Below are 20041 nucleotides of genomic sequence, written 5' to 3'. Positions count from 1 at the left end.
AAGTTTGATAAGACATTGTTATATGCGAATGGGATTGAAATACTGGCGGCTGTCGGGAATCAACTTTTTCAAATCCTGACAGCGGATGCCCGACAGGATGAAGATCCCAACTGGGGCACCCTCCCCAGTGCCCCAGTCAGGATCTTCATCCTGCCAGGCATCCGCTAACCCTCCCCTGTCCCCCTTCTAACCCTAACCCTCCCTTAGTGGTGCCTAACCTCCCCCCCCTAGTGCCTAAATCTTACCTCTCTCTGGGACTGCCTAACCCTAACCCTCCATTAGTGGTGCCTAACCTCTCCCCCTAGTTCCCCTTACCCAGGGTACTTACCTGCTGGTACTGAGAGACATCTCTATAAATGTCTGTACTGGACACCTGCCCAAGGATGGAGTAATGAGGTCTGTGGGGGAAGAAAGCAGCACATGTAAAGTACAATATGTGGATTATTAATCAGCGCAGGGAATTGTTCAGAACAAAACTTTGTTAGTCATACAAGTATACAGGGGTCCCTAAATTCCAGGGGAAAATAGCAGGATTTGGGGGTCTATGTATTAACAATAATAGCGACACTGCTGCGATTATTATGTATCCAACTCGCAGGGGATATATGTCCCTGCAAGTTATATGCCCGGCAAATTAGAGAAGTCTTTCACAGAAGTGAAAGACTTCTCTGGGGGAAAGCTGACATTGCACACGCTCACAGCGTCAGCTTCCAGTGATGGCCGAGGGCTGCGGAGGATAGATCGAAAGATCTCTTTCCTGCACCTGGAGCCCCCATAGGCTGACTGAAGACGGTGTAAACTACCGGGCTAAACTCTGAAAAGCTTTGCTTTTTGGAGTTTAGTACATAGGGGTCAGATCATAGACCCCATTGACAATAATGGGGACTACGATCTGCTGCACTAATTAGCACTTTGCCGGAGGTTTCTGTGACATCTCCTACATTGTGCTATTAGTACATAGCAACAATACATAAAATGATGCAGAGACTGCATAATTCTACGTAACAAACAGCTTGATACATAGGCCCCTTAATAATTTGTCCCTAGAAATGCAGGTCTCACTGTCCTTTCTCATAATATATTTTTGTTTTGTTTTAGTGTGTGTGTTTTGTGTTTTTTCCCCAAATATTGCCTGTGATGTTCCATGTTAATGTATGTTTTAGCGGTTTCTAGTTAATGTTGTAAAAACTGTTATCATTAAAGTTAAAAAATCAAGTCTGTCCCTGTATCCCTGTAACTGCTAGAACATAACACAGCTTTAAACAAATACTAAAAAGGCATACAGCACATGCACTATAAGCTTCATTATCAATTTAACATTTATGTTAAATTGTAATAATTTGAGAGATATATATGTGCACAATTTATTCTCTTCTTGTGTCATTTATTTAAATCTTGTTTACAACATATTTATTGCTTTTATATATATATTGGTGCCTGAACATTTTATCTAATGGCAATTTATGTACAGAGAATAATTCAGTCATAAACATCAATCCCTGCGGCAGTGGAGCTTACACTCTATAGGCCTAATTCAGAGATGGACGCTACAGTATTCGAGCAAAGTTTTGCTACTGCACGTGCACGAAAAGTCCAGAAATCCTTTACTGCGCACGTGCGAAACCAAGTGTCCTATGCCGATTGCAGTTACGTATATATGTCATCGCTAACACTTGAGAAGGGATTTGCGATCTTTGGGCATTTCAGGGTGGAGACTGGGAGGTGACCTAAAGTGATCTCAAAATTACGCCGTTTCATGGGCGTTATGTGAGTGGGAACGCTGCTGTGACCCCAATTGCAAATCCACAGCCTCAGAAGCCATATTTAGTTGGATTAGAGGAGAGCAGCTAGAGTAGGCTTTGGGCTACCGCAAATGTCGCTGGTGCAACCGATGCTGCGTCGATGTTGGTGTGTTTACAATCTCCATCGCAAACGCACAGACCATGCAGCCAGAAAGTGGGCGTCTCAGCGCTTGTACGCCCCATTGCACAAAGGGAAGACTGACATTAGCATTTGCATATTCCCACAAACCACTAGTGCGAGCGCGGCTTTATTACCAATCATCTCTGAATGAGGTCCTATATTCCTTATCATACGCGCACATTAGAGTTAATGTATTTGTCAGCAGTCATACTAACCTACCAGTATGATTATGGAGTGTGTGGGAAAACCAGAATACCCGGAGGAATCCCACGCAAATGCAAGGAGAACACACAAACACCACACAGATCAGTCATATTCAGTAACTGCATTCAAAAGCTCAGTTCTGTGGAGCAGCAATGCTAACCATTACGCCAGCCATGCTGGCCATTATATTCTTTACAAAATGTATGGTTTTGGAAATGTTGGGGGTACAAATAAGATAAATGGGCCACCAAAGGGTAAACAGGTGGGATAAGACTGATGGTCTGATTCAGACCCGGACGCTATGCTGCGCTTGCTCGCATTGAGCGATTTTTCACAATCTGCGCATGCGTATGAGTCGCAATGCGTGTGCGTGAACTAGTCATTGCGATGGGAAAGTGCTCGCACGTAGCCCGCAGTCGGGCCGCTATTTTGAGTGACAGATAGTGCTGTTTGTGGGTGGTAACAGGGGAAGGTGCTTGAAAACGGGGGTGTGGATGTGCGAATGCAGGCGTGCCCGACCGTCAGAACGGCGTTTAATGGGTGTGCATAATTAGCAAAGTAGCGTCATTACACACGTGACTGGGTTGTATTTCAGCCAGAACTGCTCGCAATGTTGTGGTGGGAAAAGGCTACCACAAGCGCTGCGAGCAGCTCCGATGGCTCTCGATGTTCCCGATTAATCCTACAACTGCCGGAGATGACGTGTGTTGCGAGTGGGAAAGGGGCGTCTTTATACAGGTGCGAGCGCATAGTGCGGCCGCTCCCTATTACTTAGTGGGCGGCTTTACGCGACGCAGTGCGATAGCATGATTTAAATAGCTGGCCCCTTTTAGCCAGCGAGCGGACACAAATAGCGTCCGGGTCTGAATCAGGCCTGAGAACCAATGGCCTAGAGTGCTTATATTGCTCTCTGCAGACACATAAATCACATTGCAGAGTTACCGGTACTCACAGCTGGGTCCTCAAGATAATCGTCAGCAGGGAAAAGGCCACGGAAACAGCCAGACCTATGTCCAGATTTAGGAGTATTGTAGCCACGAAGGTCACCACCCAGACCAGCTGCAAGAGTCCATAGTGGCAGATGTCAGTCCTGGATGTACGGTCAGTATGTAGCATACATCAAGAGGGGTCTATGTACTAAGCCTTGCAGAGAAATAAAGTGGATGGAGATAAAGTACCAACCAATCAGCTCCTAACTGTCACTTTACAGGCTGTGTTTGAAAAATGACATTTAGGAGCTGATTGGTTGGTACTTTATCTCTCTCCAAGGCTTAGTACATAGACCCCTCTAATTAAGCATTAACAAGCACGAGCAGTGTAAGAGCTGATACATGGAGCCGGCACAGATGGTGTTTGAAGACTTATTGCGGAAATACTAGGGACAAACTTTTCACGGGAGATTTTAGATAATTAAAAGAATCAAAATTCAGCTCCGAGACAAAGCTCGCCATGCTCAATATCCTGATCACATCCATTTCCTTCTCATAGAGGCAGATTCAATTAGCCCTGGGTCCTGTGCTTGAGGGTTAACATTACGCACATTTTGTGTGATATTTTCATGCAGCACGCTCCCGAGACTCGTGACATTCAGTTAGAAAAGGCAGATAGATGTCGCGCTGTAATTCTGCAGTGTGGCTTATTCGCACAAGGCATCTCGCGCCACGTGGCGTATTGAGGCTAGATGAGGTAAGACACATCTGTACATGTTCCACGTATTTACACCTGACCTCAGCATACATGTCTCATGATTTACACCTTCATATACCTGTCCCCCATCATTTACACCTCCACCAATCTGTCCCCCATCATTTACACCTATCCCCATACCTGTCCTCCATCATTTACACCTCCACCAATCTGTCCCCCATCATTTACACCTCCACATACCTGTCCCACATTTACACCTCCACATACCTGTCCCCCATCATTTACACCTCCACATACCCGTCCCACATTTACACCTCCCCATACCTGTCCCCCATCATTTACATCTCCACCAATCTGTCCCCCATCATTTACACCTATCCCCATACCTGTCCCCCATCATTTACACCCCCACCAATCTGTCCCCCATCATTTACACCTCCACATACCTGTCCCCCATCATTTATTACACCTCCACATACCTGTCCCACATTTACACCTCCACATACCTGTCCCCCATCATTTACACCTCCACATACCTGTCCCACATTTACACCTCCCCATACCTGTCCCCCATCATTTACACCTATCCCCATACCTGTCCCCCATCATTTACACCTCCACATACCTGTCCCACATTTACACCTCACCATACCTGTCCCACATCATTTACACCTCCCCATACCTGTCCCACATCATTTACACCTCCCCATACCTGTCTCACATCATTTACACCTCTACATACCTGTCCCACATCATTTACACCTACACATACCTGTCCCACATTTACACCTCCCCATACCTGTCCCCCATCATTTACACCTCCACATACCTGTCCCACATCATTTACACCTCCATATACCTGTCCCACATCATTTACACCTCCACATACCTGTCCCACATCATTTATACCTCCACATACCTGTCCCACAATACATACACCTCCCATACCTGTCCCACATCATATACACCTCCCCATACCTGTCCCCCATCATTTACGCCTCCACATACCTGTCCCCAGGGCTGCCATCAGAAATTTTGGGGCCGGTACTGACAAAATAGGCAGGGCCCCCCGGGGTATAGGGCAGACTTGGGTGGAGTTGTGGATAATGTGGGTGGAGCTATTTCGGGGGTGGTGCATCAATTGGTATGTAAATCAGGGATGGCTAGACAGGGTGGATGGGGGGGCACAGGGTAGAGAAGGCTGGATATTAATGGAGGGCACAGGGCAGGGAAGGCTAAAAAAGTGGGGGCACTTGGCTGGGAAGAGTGGATTGTGGTAGCAAAGGGCAGGGAAGGCTGGCTTGGTCTGAGGGAGGCAAAGAGCAGGGAAGGCCGGCTAGACTAGGGGAGAGGCAGGGCAGAGAAGGCAGGCTGGCTAGTAATAGGGGTGCCGCAAGGAAGACTGGCAGGACCAGGACAGGGAAGACAGGCTGCCTGGACCAGAAGGAAGTGCATGGAAGGCTGGCTGAACTGATAGGGTAGGCAGGGAAGGCTGTACTGGTGGGGTAGGCAGGGAAGGATGGCTTGCTAGACTGGGGGGGTGGGCAGGGAAGGAATTCTGGCTGCACTGGGGGAGGGTGGGAAGGGAAGGAAGGCTGGCTGCACTGGTGGGGGGGTGGGCAGGGAAGGAAGGCTGGCTGCACTGGTGGGGGGGTGGGCAGGGAAGGAAGGCTCTCTGCACTTTTGGGGGGGCAGGGAAGGAAGGCTGGCTGCACTGGTGGGGGGGTGGGCAGGGAAGGAAGGCTGGCTGCACTGGTGGGGGGGTGGGCAGGGAAGGAAGGCTGGCTGCACTTTTGGGGGGGCAGGGAAGGATGGCTTGCTGGACAGGGGGGATAGGCAGGGAAGGATGGCTTGCTGGACGGGGGAATAGGCAGGGAAGGAAGGCTGGCTGCACTGGTGGGGGGGTGGGCAGGGAAGGAAGGCTGGCTGCACTTTTGGGGGGGCAGGGAAGGATGGCTTGCTGGACTGGGGGGATAGGCAGGGAAGGATGGCTTGCTGGACGGGGGAATAGGCAGGGAAGGAAGGCTGGCTGCACTGGTGGGGGGGGTGGGCAGGGAAGGAAGGCTGGCTGCACTTTTGGGGGGGCAGGGAAGGATGGCTTGCTGGACTGGGGGGGATAGGCAGGGAAGGATGGCTTGCTGGACGGGGGAATAGGCAGGGAAGGATGGCTTGCTGGACTGGAAGGATAGGCAGGGAAGGAATGCTGGCTGGACTGGGGGGTGGGTAGAGAAGGAAGGCTGGCTGCACTAGGGGGGTGGGCAGGGAAGTTAGGATGGCTGCACTGGGGGGGTAAGCAAGGAAGGAAGGCTGGCTGGACTTGGGGAGGGGCAGGGAAGGCAGCATGGCTGGCTAAACTGGGGGGGAGCAGGCTGGCTGGACTGGGGGGGCAGTGCAGGGAAGTACCTGAGAAAGGGGCTTGGGTGGCAGCGGCGAGTAGTGCACCCGGCCGCAGGCGTAGAAAAAGAGCATCTGCGTTGCGGCATTTGAACTATGGAGCCGGTCCTGAGCCAATCATATCTCACGGAACAGCAGCCAATCAGGAGCAGCCGCTCCTGATTGGCTGCTGTTTCGTGACCTATGATTGGCTCGCGGCCAGCTCAATACTACTATTGAGCTGGCCGCGAGCCAATCACAGCTCGTGGAATAGCAGCCAATCAGGGGCGGCTGTTCCTGATTGGCAGCCGTTCCGCGAGCTGTTATTGGATTGCAGGCGGCTCCATAGTAGTGCCGCAGCACCACCAATGCTCTTCCTCCCTCGCCGAGTCACCGCTGCCACCCGGGCCCCCTCTCTCTCCGGGCCCGGGACAGGAGGCCCGGCAGTCCCCCCCCTGATGGCGGCCTTGCCTGTCCCACAATACATACACCTCCCCATACCTGTCCCCACATCATTTACACCTCCATATACCTGTCCCACATCATTTATACCTCCCCATACCTGTCCTACATCATTTACACCTCCCCATACCTGTCCCCCATCATTTACACCTCCACATACCTGTCCCCACATCATTTACACCTCCACATACCTGTCCCACATCATATACATCTCCCCATACCTGTCCCCCATCATTTACACCTCCACATACCTGTCCCCACATCATTTACACCTCCACATACCTGTCCCACATCATATACATCTCCCCATACCTGTCCTACATCATTTACACCTCCACATACCTGTCCCCACATCATTTACACCTCCACATACCTGTCCCACATCATATACATCTCCCCATACCTGTCCCCCATCATTTATACCTCCCCATACCTGTCCTACATCATTTACACCTCCCCATACCTGTCCCCCATCATTTACACCTCCACATACCTGTCCCCACATCATTTACACCTCCACATACCTGTCCCACATCATATACATCTCCCCATACCTGTCCCCCATCATTTACACCTCCACATACCTGTCCCCACATCATTTACACCTCCACATACCTGTCCCACATCATATACATCTCCCCATACCTGTCCTACATCATTTACGCCTCCACATACCTGTACCATAATACATACACCTCACCATACCTGTCCCCCATCATATACACCTCACCATACCTGTCCCCCATCATTTACACCTTCACCTATCTGTCCTTTACACCTCCACATACCTGTCCAACATCATTTAACATTTATTAATCACTGGTTAGGTGGTACTGCACAGTGTCCTATAATTTTTACAGTAAAATAAGAATTTAACCTACTTGTCATCTAGTCTTAAGTTGCGAACTACACTGTGTTAGGGTCATTCCATGGTAACTCACACACAGTGACCTATCAGTAGAAGTTATTTGCATAGCTAACAAGAGCAAAAGGAATTTATGTGAAATTGATTTTATATACTGAGAAAATAAGAAGACAGGTCATGCTTTAAACAACTGTATACAGGAATTGCTAATTGTTTGCCATGTCAAAGGGCTCTAATTATTAACATTAATTTTAGTAAAATAAAGTGAAAAAAGTTGTTTTCACACCCTTTTCACATTATTTTAGTATCACCTATAGTTATTACAGGGCAATTGGAGTAGAATTCGTAAAATTCTACTCCAACCCATAAGTATCACTTATTTTTTAGTAATCAGATCGCATTTCCCATAATTGTAATGGGAAATGTGATCTGGCCAAAGTTACTAAAAATAAATTGTGAAAAAAATACCGGGGAAAGCCCTGTGATAAGAACGCCACCTGGAGGTGGCGTTATCCAGGGTCTCCCCCAGTTACCGGACTCCTGCTCTGCTCTAAAAGGTGCTGGCCCCAGTGATCAGCTGTGTGGTCTAAACAGCCCACAGGCTGATACACTGTAAAAAGAAAAAAAAATAGTAAAAAAAAAAACTTACCTGAGGCTCTGGTGATGTCTCCCCTCTGGTCAGCTGGTCTCCCAGCCTGCACTGGGGCCCGGTTGTCACCTGACCGGGTCCCAGTGCAGGGTGGGATGTCAGCTGACCGGAGCCACGGAGAACATCACGCAAGCACTGATCACTGCAGGTAAGTGTAATTAAGGGAGGGATGGTCGCGGGGGGGGGGGGGAGAGGTCTGAGATTGTGGGGGCAGGGCTTAGCGGCGGGGGGAAGGGCTTAGCGATGGTCGGTGCATGCGTCGGCACTTATCACTGTATTTTCGCAAAAAATACTGTGACAAGTGTGCGGAGGGAATTCACAGGGGCAGAGTTTTACCGCAAGCTCTGTCCCTGCAAGGGATTTTTAGTAAATCCCTGTGATATTGCCTGAATTCGCAATGCGAATTCAGTCGGTAATATCACACTACAATCTGCATTCAAAATGTGGATTGTAGTAAATAGAGCCCTTTGTAACGTGAGTTACCATGGAATGACCTATTAACTCCCATTGACACCTGCATCAACTTAACACAGATTTAAAATTGAATAACAACTTGCGGGTAATTGAATCTCCCCATTGTGTTTTACCCTTTGATGGAATCACCAGAGAGCTGTCATAGCTTAGTAAGAACCACAATTATGGTTTTGAAAAGCTTCTTACCAGGTCAATCCTGTTCGATCTCCACAGCGCTGGAATATCCGCAAACTGCATGAAAATACCCTTTAGGTTCACAATGACTACTGATGACAAAATAGCCTGGGAGAGAAATAAATACAGTAGGCCAGTGTTCTGTTGGACAGTTAGAGGACACCCATACAAAGCAGACAAAATCTATGCACCCTGGCCGATATGCGGTCAGGAAGCCGGCGGACGAAAATGCCGACCGCCTGCTTCCCGACTGTGAAATCCCGGCATGAGACTAATGATAGGCGTCGAAATCCCGACGCCTATCATTTTCTCCTTGCCTAAATCCCGACGCCCGGCACACCGAACGAAGGTAAACCGGGCGTCAGGAGCGGATAGCCGCGGGGGGGGGGGGGCGTTAGGTTTGGGGTTAGGCTAGGGGAAGGGGGACTTAGGGTTAGGCACCCCTGAGGGGAGGTTAGTGTTAGGCACCCCCCCGGGAGGGTTAGGTTTAGAGTGCGGGGTGGGGGGGTGGGTTAGGTTTAGGCATTCCTGGGGGGAGGTTAGGGTTAGGCGCTAGGGGGGTGGTTAGGGTTAGGCACTCCTAAGTGAGGGTTAGGGGGGGGGAAAGGGTTAGAAATAGCTTAAATACTTACCCTGTCGGGATCTTCATTCTTCTGCCTTCTGGTGTCGGTATTACATCCCCCGGGCTTTAGTCCGGTGTTATGTCATACCGATTCCTGACCTACCCCCAACACTCCATTTTGGAATCAGGACACGAGCAAGCCCTGCTTTTTGTTACAGACGTGATCATTACCCTATGTGGGCAGCTAGAACTTCTGAAGCAATAAGTATCCCCCAAGCCTCCACCTTCCACTGAAAATCCAAAAATTTCCTACATGCTATAATCTCGGTAATGTTGGTTAGTTCCATTTTCTTTTTTACTACTACTAACCAAGTACCAGCGAGTCCGCTTTCACTATGGGTCAGAGCTTCCTAAATTTGAACCCTATGGTGGCTAGGGAAGAGTTACAGGTAAACAGGATACTGCAATAAGAAATTATAGCTATAAAACAGCCTAAGAGCCAACTGATACAACGCAAACAAACAGAGACATTGTTACACTAAAACAGTTGCGAAATAATAGCTTGTGTGTATAACACCATTATATAAAGCAGCTTCTGCATTCTGAAGATTCCGCATTAAAAATCAAAATATTCCTTCATCAATTTCGGGGAGTGTTTTGTGACGTGTTGATTTTATTTCTTCCGGGAAGCTGTTATTTATACAATAATATTACAGCGCAGTGTTTTTGGATTGAACGCCATCCACAATGGTATCATTGTCTAGAACGTCTAATGGTTGTTATAGCCCAACCCAACCTGTCAGGAGACCTCTATAATGAAGTCAAGCATAGAGAATAAAGTGTTTTACTGATATACTCGCCATGGTAAACTGAACTCACCTTTGGCAGAGTCTCAAACAGCTCCCCAGCCTTTAGGATGATGACGAGGATGACCAAGGACGCTATAGCACCAGCGACCTAGACACAAACAGGTGTTATTTCAGTTATAAAACACTAAAGGTCATTTATGAAACTGCAATGGGCTTTGGGGATTTCATGTTCCTTGCAAAATTGTTGTGCACATAGTAAATCTAGGGGAGGTGTGTCTAATATTCTAACGAGGACAGGTGTAGAAGTCACCCATAGCATCCAATCAGCTTCTGGCTTTCATTATTCTATAGAATGAAAGCTAGAAGTTGATTGGCTGCTAAGAGTCGACTCCTCCACCTGTCCTCATTAGAATTCATATCCCCTAGTCTGTGCATCCACATGGCAGTAACTGGTGAGGATGCAGCATGGTCAGAGGGAGATGTGTCAAGCCTTGAAGAGAGATAAAGAGCTCTTTGACTTAAGATTGGTTAATATCTGTTGTTGCATTAAATAGCAATGACACCGCCCATGAAACGCTATCACATTTGCCATGTGGTGGTAACAAGCACTTGTGGTGGGAGGACTAGGGGTCATTGGACATACTCCAGTGCATTCACTCAGGGCCGTAACTAGGGTGCACATGGCACAGGGCACCGCAGGGCAGGGGGCACTGTTTGGACCTGTCCATTTTCCTGTTTATTATCATTCTCACTTGTAGCTTCCTCTTCTTTTAACCCCAGCATCTCCTGGCCTCCCCTATATCTCCCCTGGCCCTTCCCCATGAGGCCATGACCCTTTTTCAGGTGCACTATCTTATGTCCCTATTTAAAAAATGGGACGGGTGGGTGCCAATGCTCTCTCTGGCACAGGGCACCAAAAAGTCTAGTTACGGCTCTGCATTCACTTGCAGAAGTTAATGAAAATGGGATGGATATGGGATACCGGCATTCAGGATACCAGGGGACAGAATCCCAACGCCGACAGCCTGACAAGGTTAGGATACTGACACCGGTCGGTAGGTATCATAACCCTCCCCCTCACCCTAACCTAACCCTCCCTCCCCGGTGCCTGAACCTAACCTCCCCTCCTAGTGCATGAAACTAACCTGCCCTCCTAGTGCCTGAACCTAACCTCCCCTCCTAGTGCCTGAACCTAACCTCCCCTCCTAGTGCCTAAACCTAACCTCCCCTCCTAGTGCCTAAACCTAACCTCCCCCTCCCTAAACCTAACCTTCCCTCCTTAGTGCCTTACCCTCCCCCCTAACACCACGACTTACCTTTGTGATTCCAGCTGTTGAGTAACCAGTGCCTGGATTCTGACAGGTGTCGAGATTCCGGCACCCTGAGGTCGGTAATTGACCGCATTCCAATGCAAATAAATGAAGTGTGCAGCATCCAAATAATGGGATTCAGGGTTGTATGCAAACCCAACAGTTTGTGTACAACTCCAATTATTGCCGATCGGCACATGCTCTGGTTCTGTACTGCACATGTGCCAATTGGTGTCTGCGACAATGGCGCATTGGCCCCTAAGCTGCAGCAGGATTAACAGGCTGCGGCCATTTGGGGGAGGGGAAAGGGTGGAGATAGCCAGCATCTCAGAAAACAGGGTCGTGTCAGCCCTGTTTTCTGGGCATTCCGAGGCTAGTGCCTGCATCCTCCAAAACAGCTTTACTGTTCCCGGCTGCGTGAATTTCACCACAGTCCTGAGTAACCTGAGGATTACCAAGATGGCCGACGTTCACGCAAGTGATCCGATGGCCTAGTCCTCGGACGCAGCAGTGGATCACAGAAGGTGTCTATTTACACATGGTAGCTCCAGCTGCATTAGTGTAATTTCACATTGCCGCTACATGCAAGGACGCAGTGGGGATGCAATTAGAGTATAACGCTGATTCAGGCCAAAATGTCACTAAAATGTAAATAACCATACTGTATCTGTCCATATGATTCTGCTATCATTAAAACACTCTTAAAAGCATCTGCTTTGTCCTCAGCAGCCTAATAAAGACAAAATCAGTCTCCAGGCTTAGGACAGTGGTTCCCAAACTGTGCCATGAGGGACTTTCACAGTCTAGATTTTAAGGCTACCTATTTTTGAGCACAGGTGACTTAGTACCTCACTCATTTTGATTTAACCAACTGTGCTCAACCATGGATATCCTTAAAACCTGGACTAGTATGGTTTCTTGATTTCTGAAACTACTGCTCTAAGATGGGCGTTTTGTTTTCCTGGCATGCGCTACACCGTCTGCACTCGCTCTGTGGAGAAACAGGTGTGCCTCCATTTTAGTAGCTTCATAACTGACCCCCCTTGTTCGTGTACAGTACCTGGCTGTTCCCACCAGTGCTCTCTTGTACCAGACTCCTGGACATGGCTGTTCCAATAGTGATGCACTGGAAAAAGCTTCCAACAAGGTTACTGAGACCCAGAGCTATGAACTCCTGGAATGAAGAAAATATTTTTGGTACTAATGTAACTGAGTAATATTGTAACAAGATTTATGGCTATAGTCTGTGCATCTTCAGTACATGAATTTATGGGGGTGATGCAATCGCTGGGTGATTTGCTCTCATAGAGAATATACTACATATGAAATAGAGTGCTCACTCTTTAGAACGCTATTTTATGACACAGGCCAATACTGCTGCTATAGAGAGTGACAGGATGAAATTTATCTTATTAAACGCACTTTTGTTCTAAGAGAATACCCGTTGGAAAGTGGGGGCAGTGATGCTATAGTTTTTACGTACTGGCTGAAAAAAAATTATTTCTAAACTATCGGTGCAATTACCACAAATGCTGAATTCATTCCATCATCCCATTGAATATGATCACATCACATAAAACAGTTACATTGTGACCACCTCTAAACTTGACGGTGTGCAATTGTTTCATGACGCCTGTGAGTCCCATGGGGACATGTACAGATGATGGTTGTTATAATAAATGAAGGGGGAGATGTTTCAAGCCTTGGAGAGAGACAAACTGGAGAAGTTGCTTCTGTCATTTATCTAGGACAGTCTTTGAAATGACAGTTGGAAGCTGATTGGTTGCTTTAGGCAACTGCTCAACTTTCTCTCTCTAAAAGGCTAGATACATCTCCCCTTTGATGTGTCCCAGGCAGAACAGTAACAAGGAGTGTGTGACCAGTACTGCCGCGCAGGGCTTTGTATGTGGCACTATTGCTGTCCTTTGGCCCTTGCTTCTGGCTAGCAGGGTGTCTAGAATGGCACCATGCAACCAGTAATGCTGTGCCAGTGCTGCCCGTAGCGTCTTTGGATGCTACAGTTAGGCACTTTGCTGTGTGTGCAGCTGCAAGGAGCAGCTAGAAGACTCTGTTGCGCTTCCGAATGCTGGCTGGACCCGCCCCCTATACGTGCATAATAACGTCAAAGGGGACGGGACCGGCACAGGGCGCATTAAAGCCCTGTTTCGGCACTGATCTCAGCTATGTAACAATATCCCAGGGCTGGAGATCTCTTGTGAAAAGAGCTAATTAGCGCTTCAGACTGCAGTCCCATTGGGGATCTTTAGATGGCGCTAACTGCTTTGTGCCTATGGAGGGAGGCATTTCCGCAGGAGATGTATATTGTAATTGCTCTCCCGCAGCCTCCGCACGTCTAAAAAGTTTTTGAGAAAAGGGCGCTGCCGTGCACATGCAGTGTCAGAAGGGGAGGAGGAGACTTTTGAAAATGGGTTAGACTCCTCCTTTCAGTCGGCTTGTATTTTGCTGGGACAGCGCGTTCTCGCAACCTCCACCTACATTTTTCATCCATACGAGGGATAATTATGTTAAACTACATAATAAGCGACTCGATGCAGATAAAAATCACGGCACCACAGCGCTTATTCGTACATGGGCCTCATGTCGATCAGCAAGTTAGCACGTTCAGAAAAGGATATAATTTGTAGGGGATGTAGTTAGTTTCCCAGCGGTCGGGATCCTGGACATCGATACACCGCCGCTGGAATCCGCCCCCCCCCCATAATGCCATCGCCAATATCCCAAACGACATCAGGATACCAGCACTGCCATACTTATCGTCCACAGCCGGGTATGTATATAGTTTGCTCGGGGATGGGAGGGGAGTTAGGTTTAGGTACCCCCGGAGGGAGATTAGGGTCAGGCACCTCCCCCCCAGGAGGGTTAGGTTTAGAGTGCGTGAAGGGGGGGTTAGGGTTAGGCACCACCGGGGGGAGGTGAGGGTTAGGCACCACTAAAGGAGGGTTATAGTTAGGGGAGGGGGGAGAGGGGAGGGTTAGCATACTTACCAGCCCCAGTTGGGATTGTAGATCAATGGGCTTCCGGTGTCGGTATGAGAACTGGCGGCTATTCGGCCGTCTGTATTTCATACCGATTCCATTTGCAGACGTGGTTTTATTTAAAGCTAAAGACATTGCATCAGCTGGACAACCATTAACTAGTAAAATTGTCCTCGTTATCACATTGCACTCCAGATTCATCAACGAGAGATATTTTTGTTATCACCTGTTACTAATCTTAAATGATGCTCCAACCAATTGGCTCCTAACTGTCATGTGTTTGAAAAATGACAGGAGCTGATTGGTTGGAGCACCATTTAAGATTAGTAACAGGTGATGACAAGAATATCACTCGTTGATAAATCTGGGCCTTAGTATTTATACAGTGAGTGTAACACTGAAGCTGGTTGTATTGTAGTAGGAATCGGTACAGAGACGTCTCTCACCTGGTTACTGTCCACATTGTAGCCATGTTTAACGGCAAACATCTTAACCACAGAGATGGTGAAAGCATAGACCACTACAGCTACTGCGAAAGCGTTGCCAACCATGCTGGCAAACAGGCCGGTATTTGGTACAATAGGAGCCTTCATCCTACAGGCAGAAAACGAGACGTTAGCCTGAAATAGTCACAGAGATTGACTGATAAACTCTGCATACAAAGAGTGGACCGGTCGCCAAACTGCTGAGGTGCACTTCCTAGTTCCCGTTGGTGGCATTGTGTAACACAGCATGCCCAGGTGCACCTAGCTTTTCACCAAAGTGCATGCTGGTCAAGATGGTGCTGTTGGTGTAGGCGGAAAAGCTTTTAGCTGCTGATAGGAAAGGTTTGCAGGCTTGGGTGTTCCTTTCTAATTGCAAATTAGGAACACACATTCCGTTTTGCAGACAGGTACTGTACAAGGACAAGTATTCGTTTTGCAGAGTCAGTTTAAAATGAGATAACAGGCTGGAGAGGATCCATTTTTAAAGGCATTACTTGCTATGGTATGGAGCGGGGGAGATACACCAAGCCTTGGCAAGTGATAAAGTGTAGAGCGTTAAAGAACCTAACTGCCATGTTATAGTCCGTGTTTGAAAAATGAAAGTTAGGAGCTGATTGGTTGGTAGTTTACACTCTCCAAGGCTTAGCGCATCTGCCCCTGAGTCTTATTCTATGTACTAAACGCATTTAGGGGTCTAATTATTATTAAGCAGTGTTAAGAGACAGAGTGAAAGGTGATAAGAAAGTGATAAGGTGCCAGCCAATAAGCTCCCAACTGCCATCTCACGCCTCTTGAGAAAGCCGCCAAGTGCGGAGAAACGCGTTGAGGACACGGTTGTGTTTTCTGGTGGTGTGACTCCATCCCTAACTGCATGCTGCAGTGTGAGACTTTTGCCTGTCCTTCTCCCCCCCCCCCCCCCACAGCGGCTGACACGCCGGTTTGAATACAGCGGCTTGCCGGGATCCATGTGCGGAACGCAGGTGATTTGTATCACGGGATCATCAGTGCCAAGGAGGGGTCAGTCCCTGCTCCATTCATCTCTCAAGGAAGCCTTAATGGCTACGGAGGCCGCAGACTGCTGACCACCGGAGCGGTTCCCAGAGAGGGAGACCCTGTTGGGCACTTGCTCCGTTTCTTCCCTGGGGCACTGTTGGTGGCCACGGAGGCTGCTTATTATTCATCATTACCGGAGTGGCCTGTCTTATTGGAGGATTGTGAGTACTGCTGAGCCCTTTTATACATCTATTGCTGCTCCAGTACTGCTCGACCATCAGCATATACTCCACTTTGAAGTCTAGCTCACATGTACTGTGCTTAGATACAAATGTTGCTATAACTATCAGTCTGTGGCCCGTTTGTTACACAGTGTCATAATTACTGGGAACATTATTTCTACCACTGGATGCGGAGTCACTACTGTGCACAGTACTTACCATTTGATTTGGAAAGGGACTTTGGCACCCTGTATTACAGGGGATTGGAGATCATTATCCACCGGCTGCTGTATTTTATATAATTGTCATATTGTGTAATATATGTTTTTTAGGATTGTTTTTCTTTAGAAATCCCATTTAGGGATTATTCACATATCATATGTGCATATTAATAAATATTAACTTTTATATTTAATATTTTTCCTATCTGCTGTGATAAATTAGCGCCGTCTATCTACTGTTTGTGTTTTGATCTCACAGGCTGTGTTTGAAAAATGACAGTTGGGAGCTGATTGGCTGGTACCTTATCACTTTTCACTCTGTCTCCTAACACTGCTTAGTAAATAGACCCCTTAGCAACTTTCAGTTCAACATCACTGGTGAAATGCGTTACTAGGCAGTAGCACACACAGGGGGGTTTCTGAGTACCCAGAAACCCCCCCTGACAAACTTAAGTGTTAAGAGTCTGGACTGGGAGGTGACCTTTACACTTTTGCATAATGCGCAGCTTCAGATTATTCATCTTGCCTAAAAATAAGGTTCAGATCTAGTTTGCAGAGACAACAACTATAATGTAGGAATGCCCTGGGTGGTCCAGATCAGGTGTGGTGGTACTGTGTGTATGGTAAATGACCTCCAGTGAAAGCAGCCATATTGTGGATGGAACTTGTATTTAACCAATCAGATCAGTAGGAATTAGTGACATCACTGAGGCACTGGTTACTAGTGGATCCACAGGCTGCATTCTCATGAGTATTAGCTCAAAATGGCTGCCTCTGTGTGTATAAGTGATGGATTCATTTAACACTGGGGGAGATGCATCCTACCTTCTATAAAGGAGAAGTAGAGAAGTTGCCCATAGCAACCAATCTGCTTCTAAGCTATCATTTATTTAGTACATTCTATAAAATGATAATAACATTTATCAATTTGGGTAACCTTTCAGCGTAGGGGCCACAGCAGCTCTGCTATTAATGCTAACCTGTGTATTACACCTACTTACCGATCAGCTACTGCCTACTATGACATATAAGGGTCTCTGCTATTAATGCTAGCCTGTGTATTACATCTACTTACTGATCAGCTACTGCCTACTATGACATATAAGGGTCTCTGCTATTAATGCTAGCCTGTGTATTACACCTACTTACTGATCAGCTCCTGCCAACTATGACATATAAGGATCTCTGCTATTAACGCTAGCCTGTGTATTACATCTACTTACCGATCAGCTCCTGCCTACTATGACATATAAGGGTCTCTGCTATTAATGCTAGCCTGTGTATTACATCTACTTACCGATCAGCTACTGCCTACTATGACATATAAGGGTCTCTGCTATTAATGCTAGCCTGTGTATTACACCTACTTACTGATCAGCTACTGCCTACTATGACATATAAGGGTCTCTGCTATTAATGCTAGCCTGTGTATTACATCTACTTACTGATCAGTTACTGCCTACTATGACATATAAGGATCTCTGCTATTAATGCTAGCCTGTGTATTACACCTACTTACTGATCAGCTACTGCCTACTATGACATATAAGGGTCTCTGCTATTAATGCTAGCCTGTGTATTACATCTACTTACTGATCAGTTACTGCCTACTATGACATATAAGGGTCTCTGCTATTAATGCTAGCCTGTGTATTACACCTACTTACTGATCAGCTGCTGCCTACTATGACATATAAGGGTCTCTGCTATTAATGCTAGCCTGTGTATTACACCTACTTACCGATCAGCTGCTGCCTACTATGACATATAAGGATCTCTGCTATTAATGCTAGCCTGTGTATTACATCTACTTACCGATCAGCTCCTGCCAACTATGACATATAAGGATCTCTGCTATTAATGCTAGCCTGTGTATTACATCTACTTACCGATCAGCTACTGCCTACTATGACATATAAGGGTCTCTGCTATTAATGCTAGCCTGTGTATTACACTTACTTACCGATCAGCTACTGCCTACTATGACATATAAGGGTCTCTGCTATTAATGCTAGCCTGTGTATTACACTTACTTACCGATCAGCTACTGCCTACTATGACATATAAGGGTCTCTGCTATTAATGATAGCCTGTGTATTACACCTACTTACCGATCAGCTACTGCCTACTATGACATATAAGGGTCTCTGCTATTAATGCTAGCCTGTGTATTACATCTACTTACCGATCAGCTACTGCCTACTATGACATATAAGGGTCTCTGCTATTAATGCTAGCCTGTGTATTACACTTACTTACCGATCAGCTACTGCCTACTATGACATATAAGGGTCTCTGCTATTAATGCTAGCCTGTGTATTACACCTACTTACTGAACAGCTACTGCCTACTATGACATATAAGGGTCTCTGCTATTAATGCTAGCCTGTGTATTACACCTACTTACTGAACAGCTACTGCCTACTATGACATATAAGGGTCTCTGCTATTAATGCTAGCCTGTGTATTACATCTACTTACCGATCATCTACTGCCTACTATGACATATAAGGGTCTCTGCTATTCATGCTAGCCTGTGTATTACACCTACTTACTGATCAGCTCCTGCCTACTATGACATATAAGGGTCTCTGCTATTAATGCTAGCCTGTGTATTACACCTACTTACCGATCAGCTACTGCCTACTATGACATATAAGGGTCTCTGCTATTAATGCTAGCCTGTGTATTACACCTACTTACCGATCAGCTACTGCCTACTATGACATATAAGGGTCTCTGCTATTAATGCTAGCCTGTGTATTACACCTACTTACTGATCAGCTCCTGCCTACTATGACATATAAGGGTCTCTGCTATTAATGCTAGCCTGTGTATTACATCTACTTACTGATCAGCTCCTGCCTACTATGACATATAAGGGTCTCTGATATTAATGCTACCCTGTGTATTACACTTACTTACCGATCAGCTACTGCCTACTATGACATATAAGGGTCTCTGCTATTAATGCTAGCCTGTGTATTACACCTACTTACCGATCAGCTACTGCCTACTATGACATATAATGGTCTCTGCTATTAATGCTAGCCTGTGTATTACACCTACTTACCGATCAGCTACTGCCTACTATGACATATAATGGTCTCTGCTATTAATGCTAGCCTGTGTATTACACCTACTTACCGATCAGCTACTGCCTACTATGACATATAAGGGTCTCTGCTATTAACGCTAGCCTGTGTATTACATCTACTTACCGATCAGCTCCTGCCTACTATGACATATAAGGGTCTCTGATATTAACGCTAGCCTGTGTATTACACCTACTTACCGATCAGCTACTGCCTACTATGACTTATAAAGGTCTCTGCTATTAATGCTAGCCTGTGTATTACACCTTCTTACTGATCAGCTACTGCCTACTATGACATATAAGGATCTCTGCTATTAATGCTAGCCTGTGTATTACACCTACTTACCGATCAGCTACTGCCTACTATGACATATAAGGGTCTCTGCTATTAATGCTAGCCTGTGTATTACACCTACTTACCGATCAGCTACTGCCTACTATGACATATAAGGGTCTCTGCTATTAATGCTAGCCTGTGTATTACACCTACTTACTGATCAGTTACTGCCTACTATGACATATAAGGGTCTCTGCTATTAACGCTAGCCTGTGTATTACATCTACTTACCGATCAGC

General features: G+C 46.8%; 1 protein-coding gene across 4 annotated transcripts in view; it reads right to left on the bottom strand.

Annotated features, from left to right (window-relative positions):
* The window catches only part of LOC148480701 (solute carrier family 26 member 6-like), a 53284-nt gene that overhangs the window by 9232 nt on the left and 24011 nt on the right, over positions 1 to 20041 (bottom strand). For all 4 annotated transcript variants that reach the window (XM_088453988.1, XM_088453989.1, XM_088453990.1 and 1 more), the window contains exons 10-15: positions 14895 to 15042; positions 12513 to 12626; positions 10213 to 10290; positions 8784 to 8879; positions 3080 to 3186; positions 329 to 398 (exon numbers count right to left, since the gene is read on the bottom strand). In XM_088453988.1, coding sequence (XP_088310114.1) covers positions 329 to 398; positions 3080 to 3186; positions 8784 to 8879; positions 10213 to 10290; positions 12513 to 12626; positions 14895 to 15042 — 613 coding nt within the window. The remainder of the gene's footprint in view (positions 1 to 328; positions 399 to 3079; positions 3187 to 8783; positions 8880 to 10212; positions 10291 to 12512; positions 12627 to 14894; positions 15043 to 20041) is intronic.

This window comes from Taudactylus pleione, unplaced genomic scaffold, assembly GCF_031769625.1.
Source record: "Taudactylus pleione unplaced genomic scaffold, aTauple2 ptg000607l, whole genome shotgun sequence".
NCBI classification, from domain to species: domain Eukaryota; kingdom Metazoa; phylum Chordata; class Amphibia; order Anura; family Myobatrachidae; genus Taudactylus; species Taudactylus pleione.
Note: the sequence above shows the minus strand (reverse complement) of the source record. Positions and strands in the feature narration are given on the sequence as shown.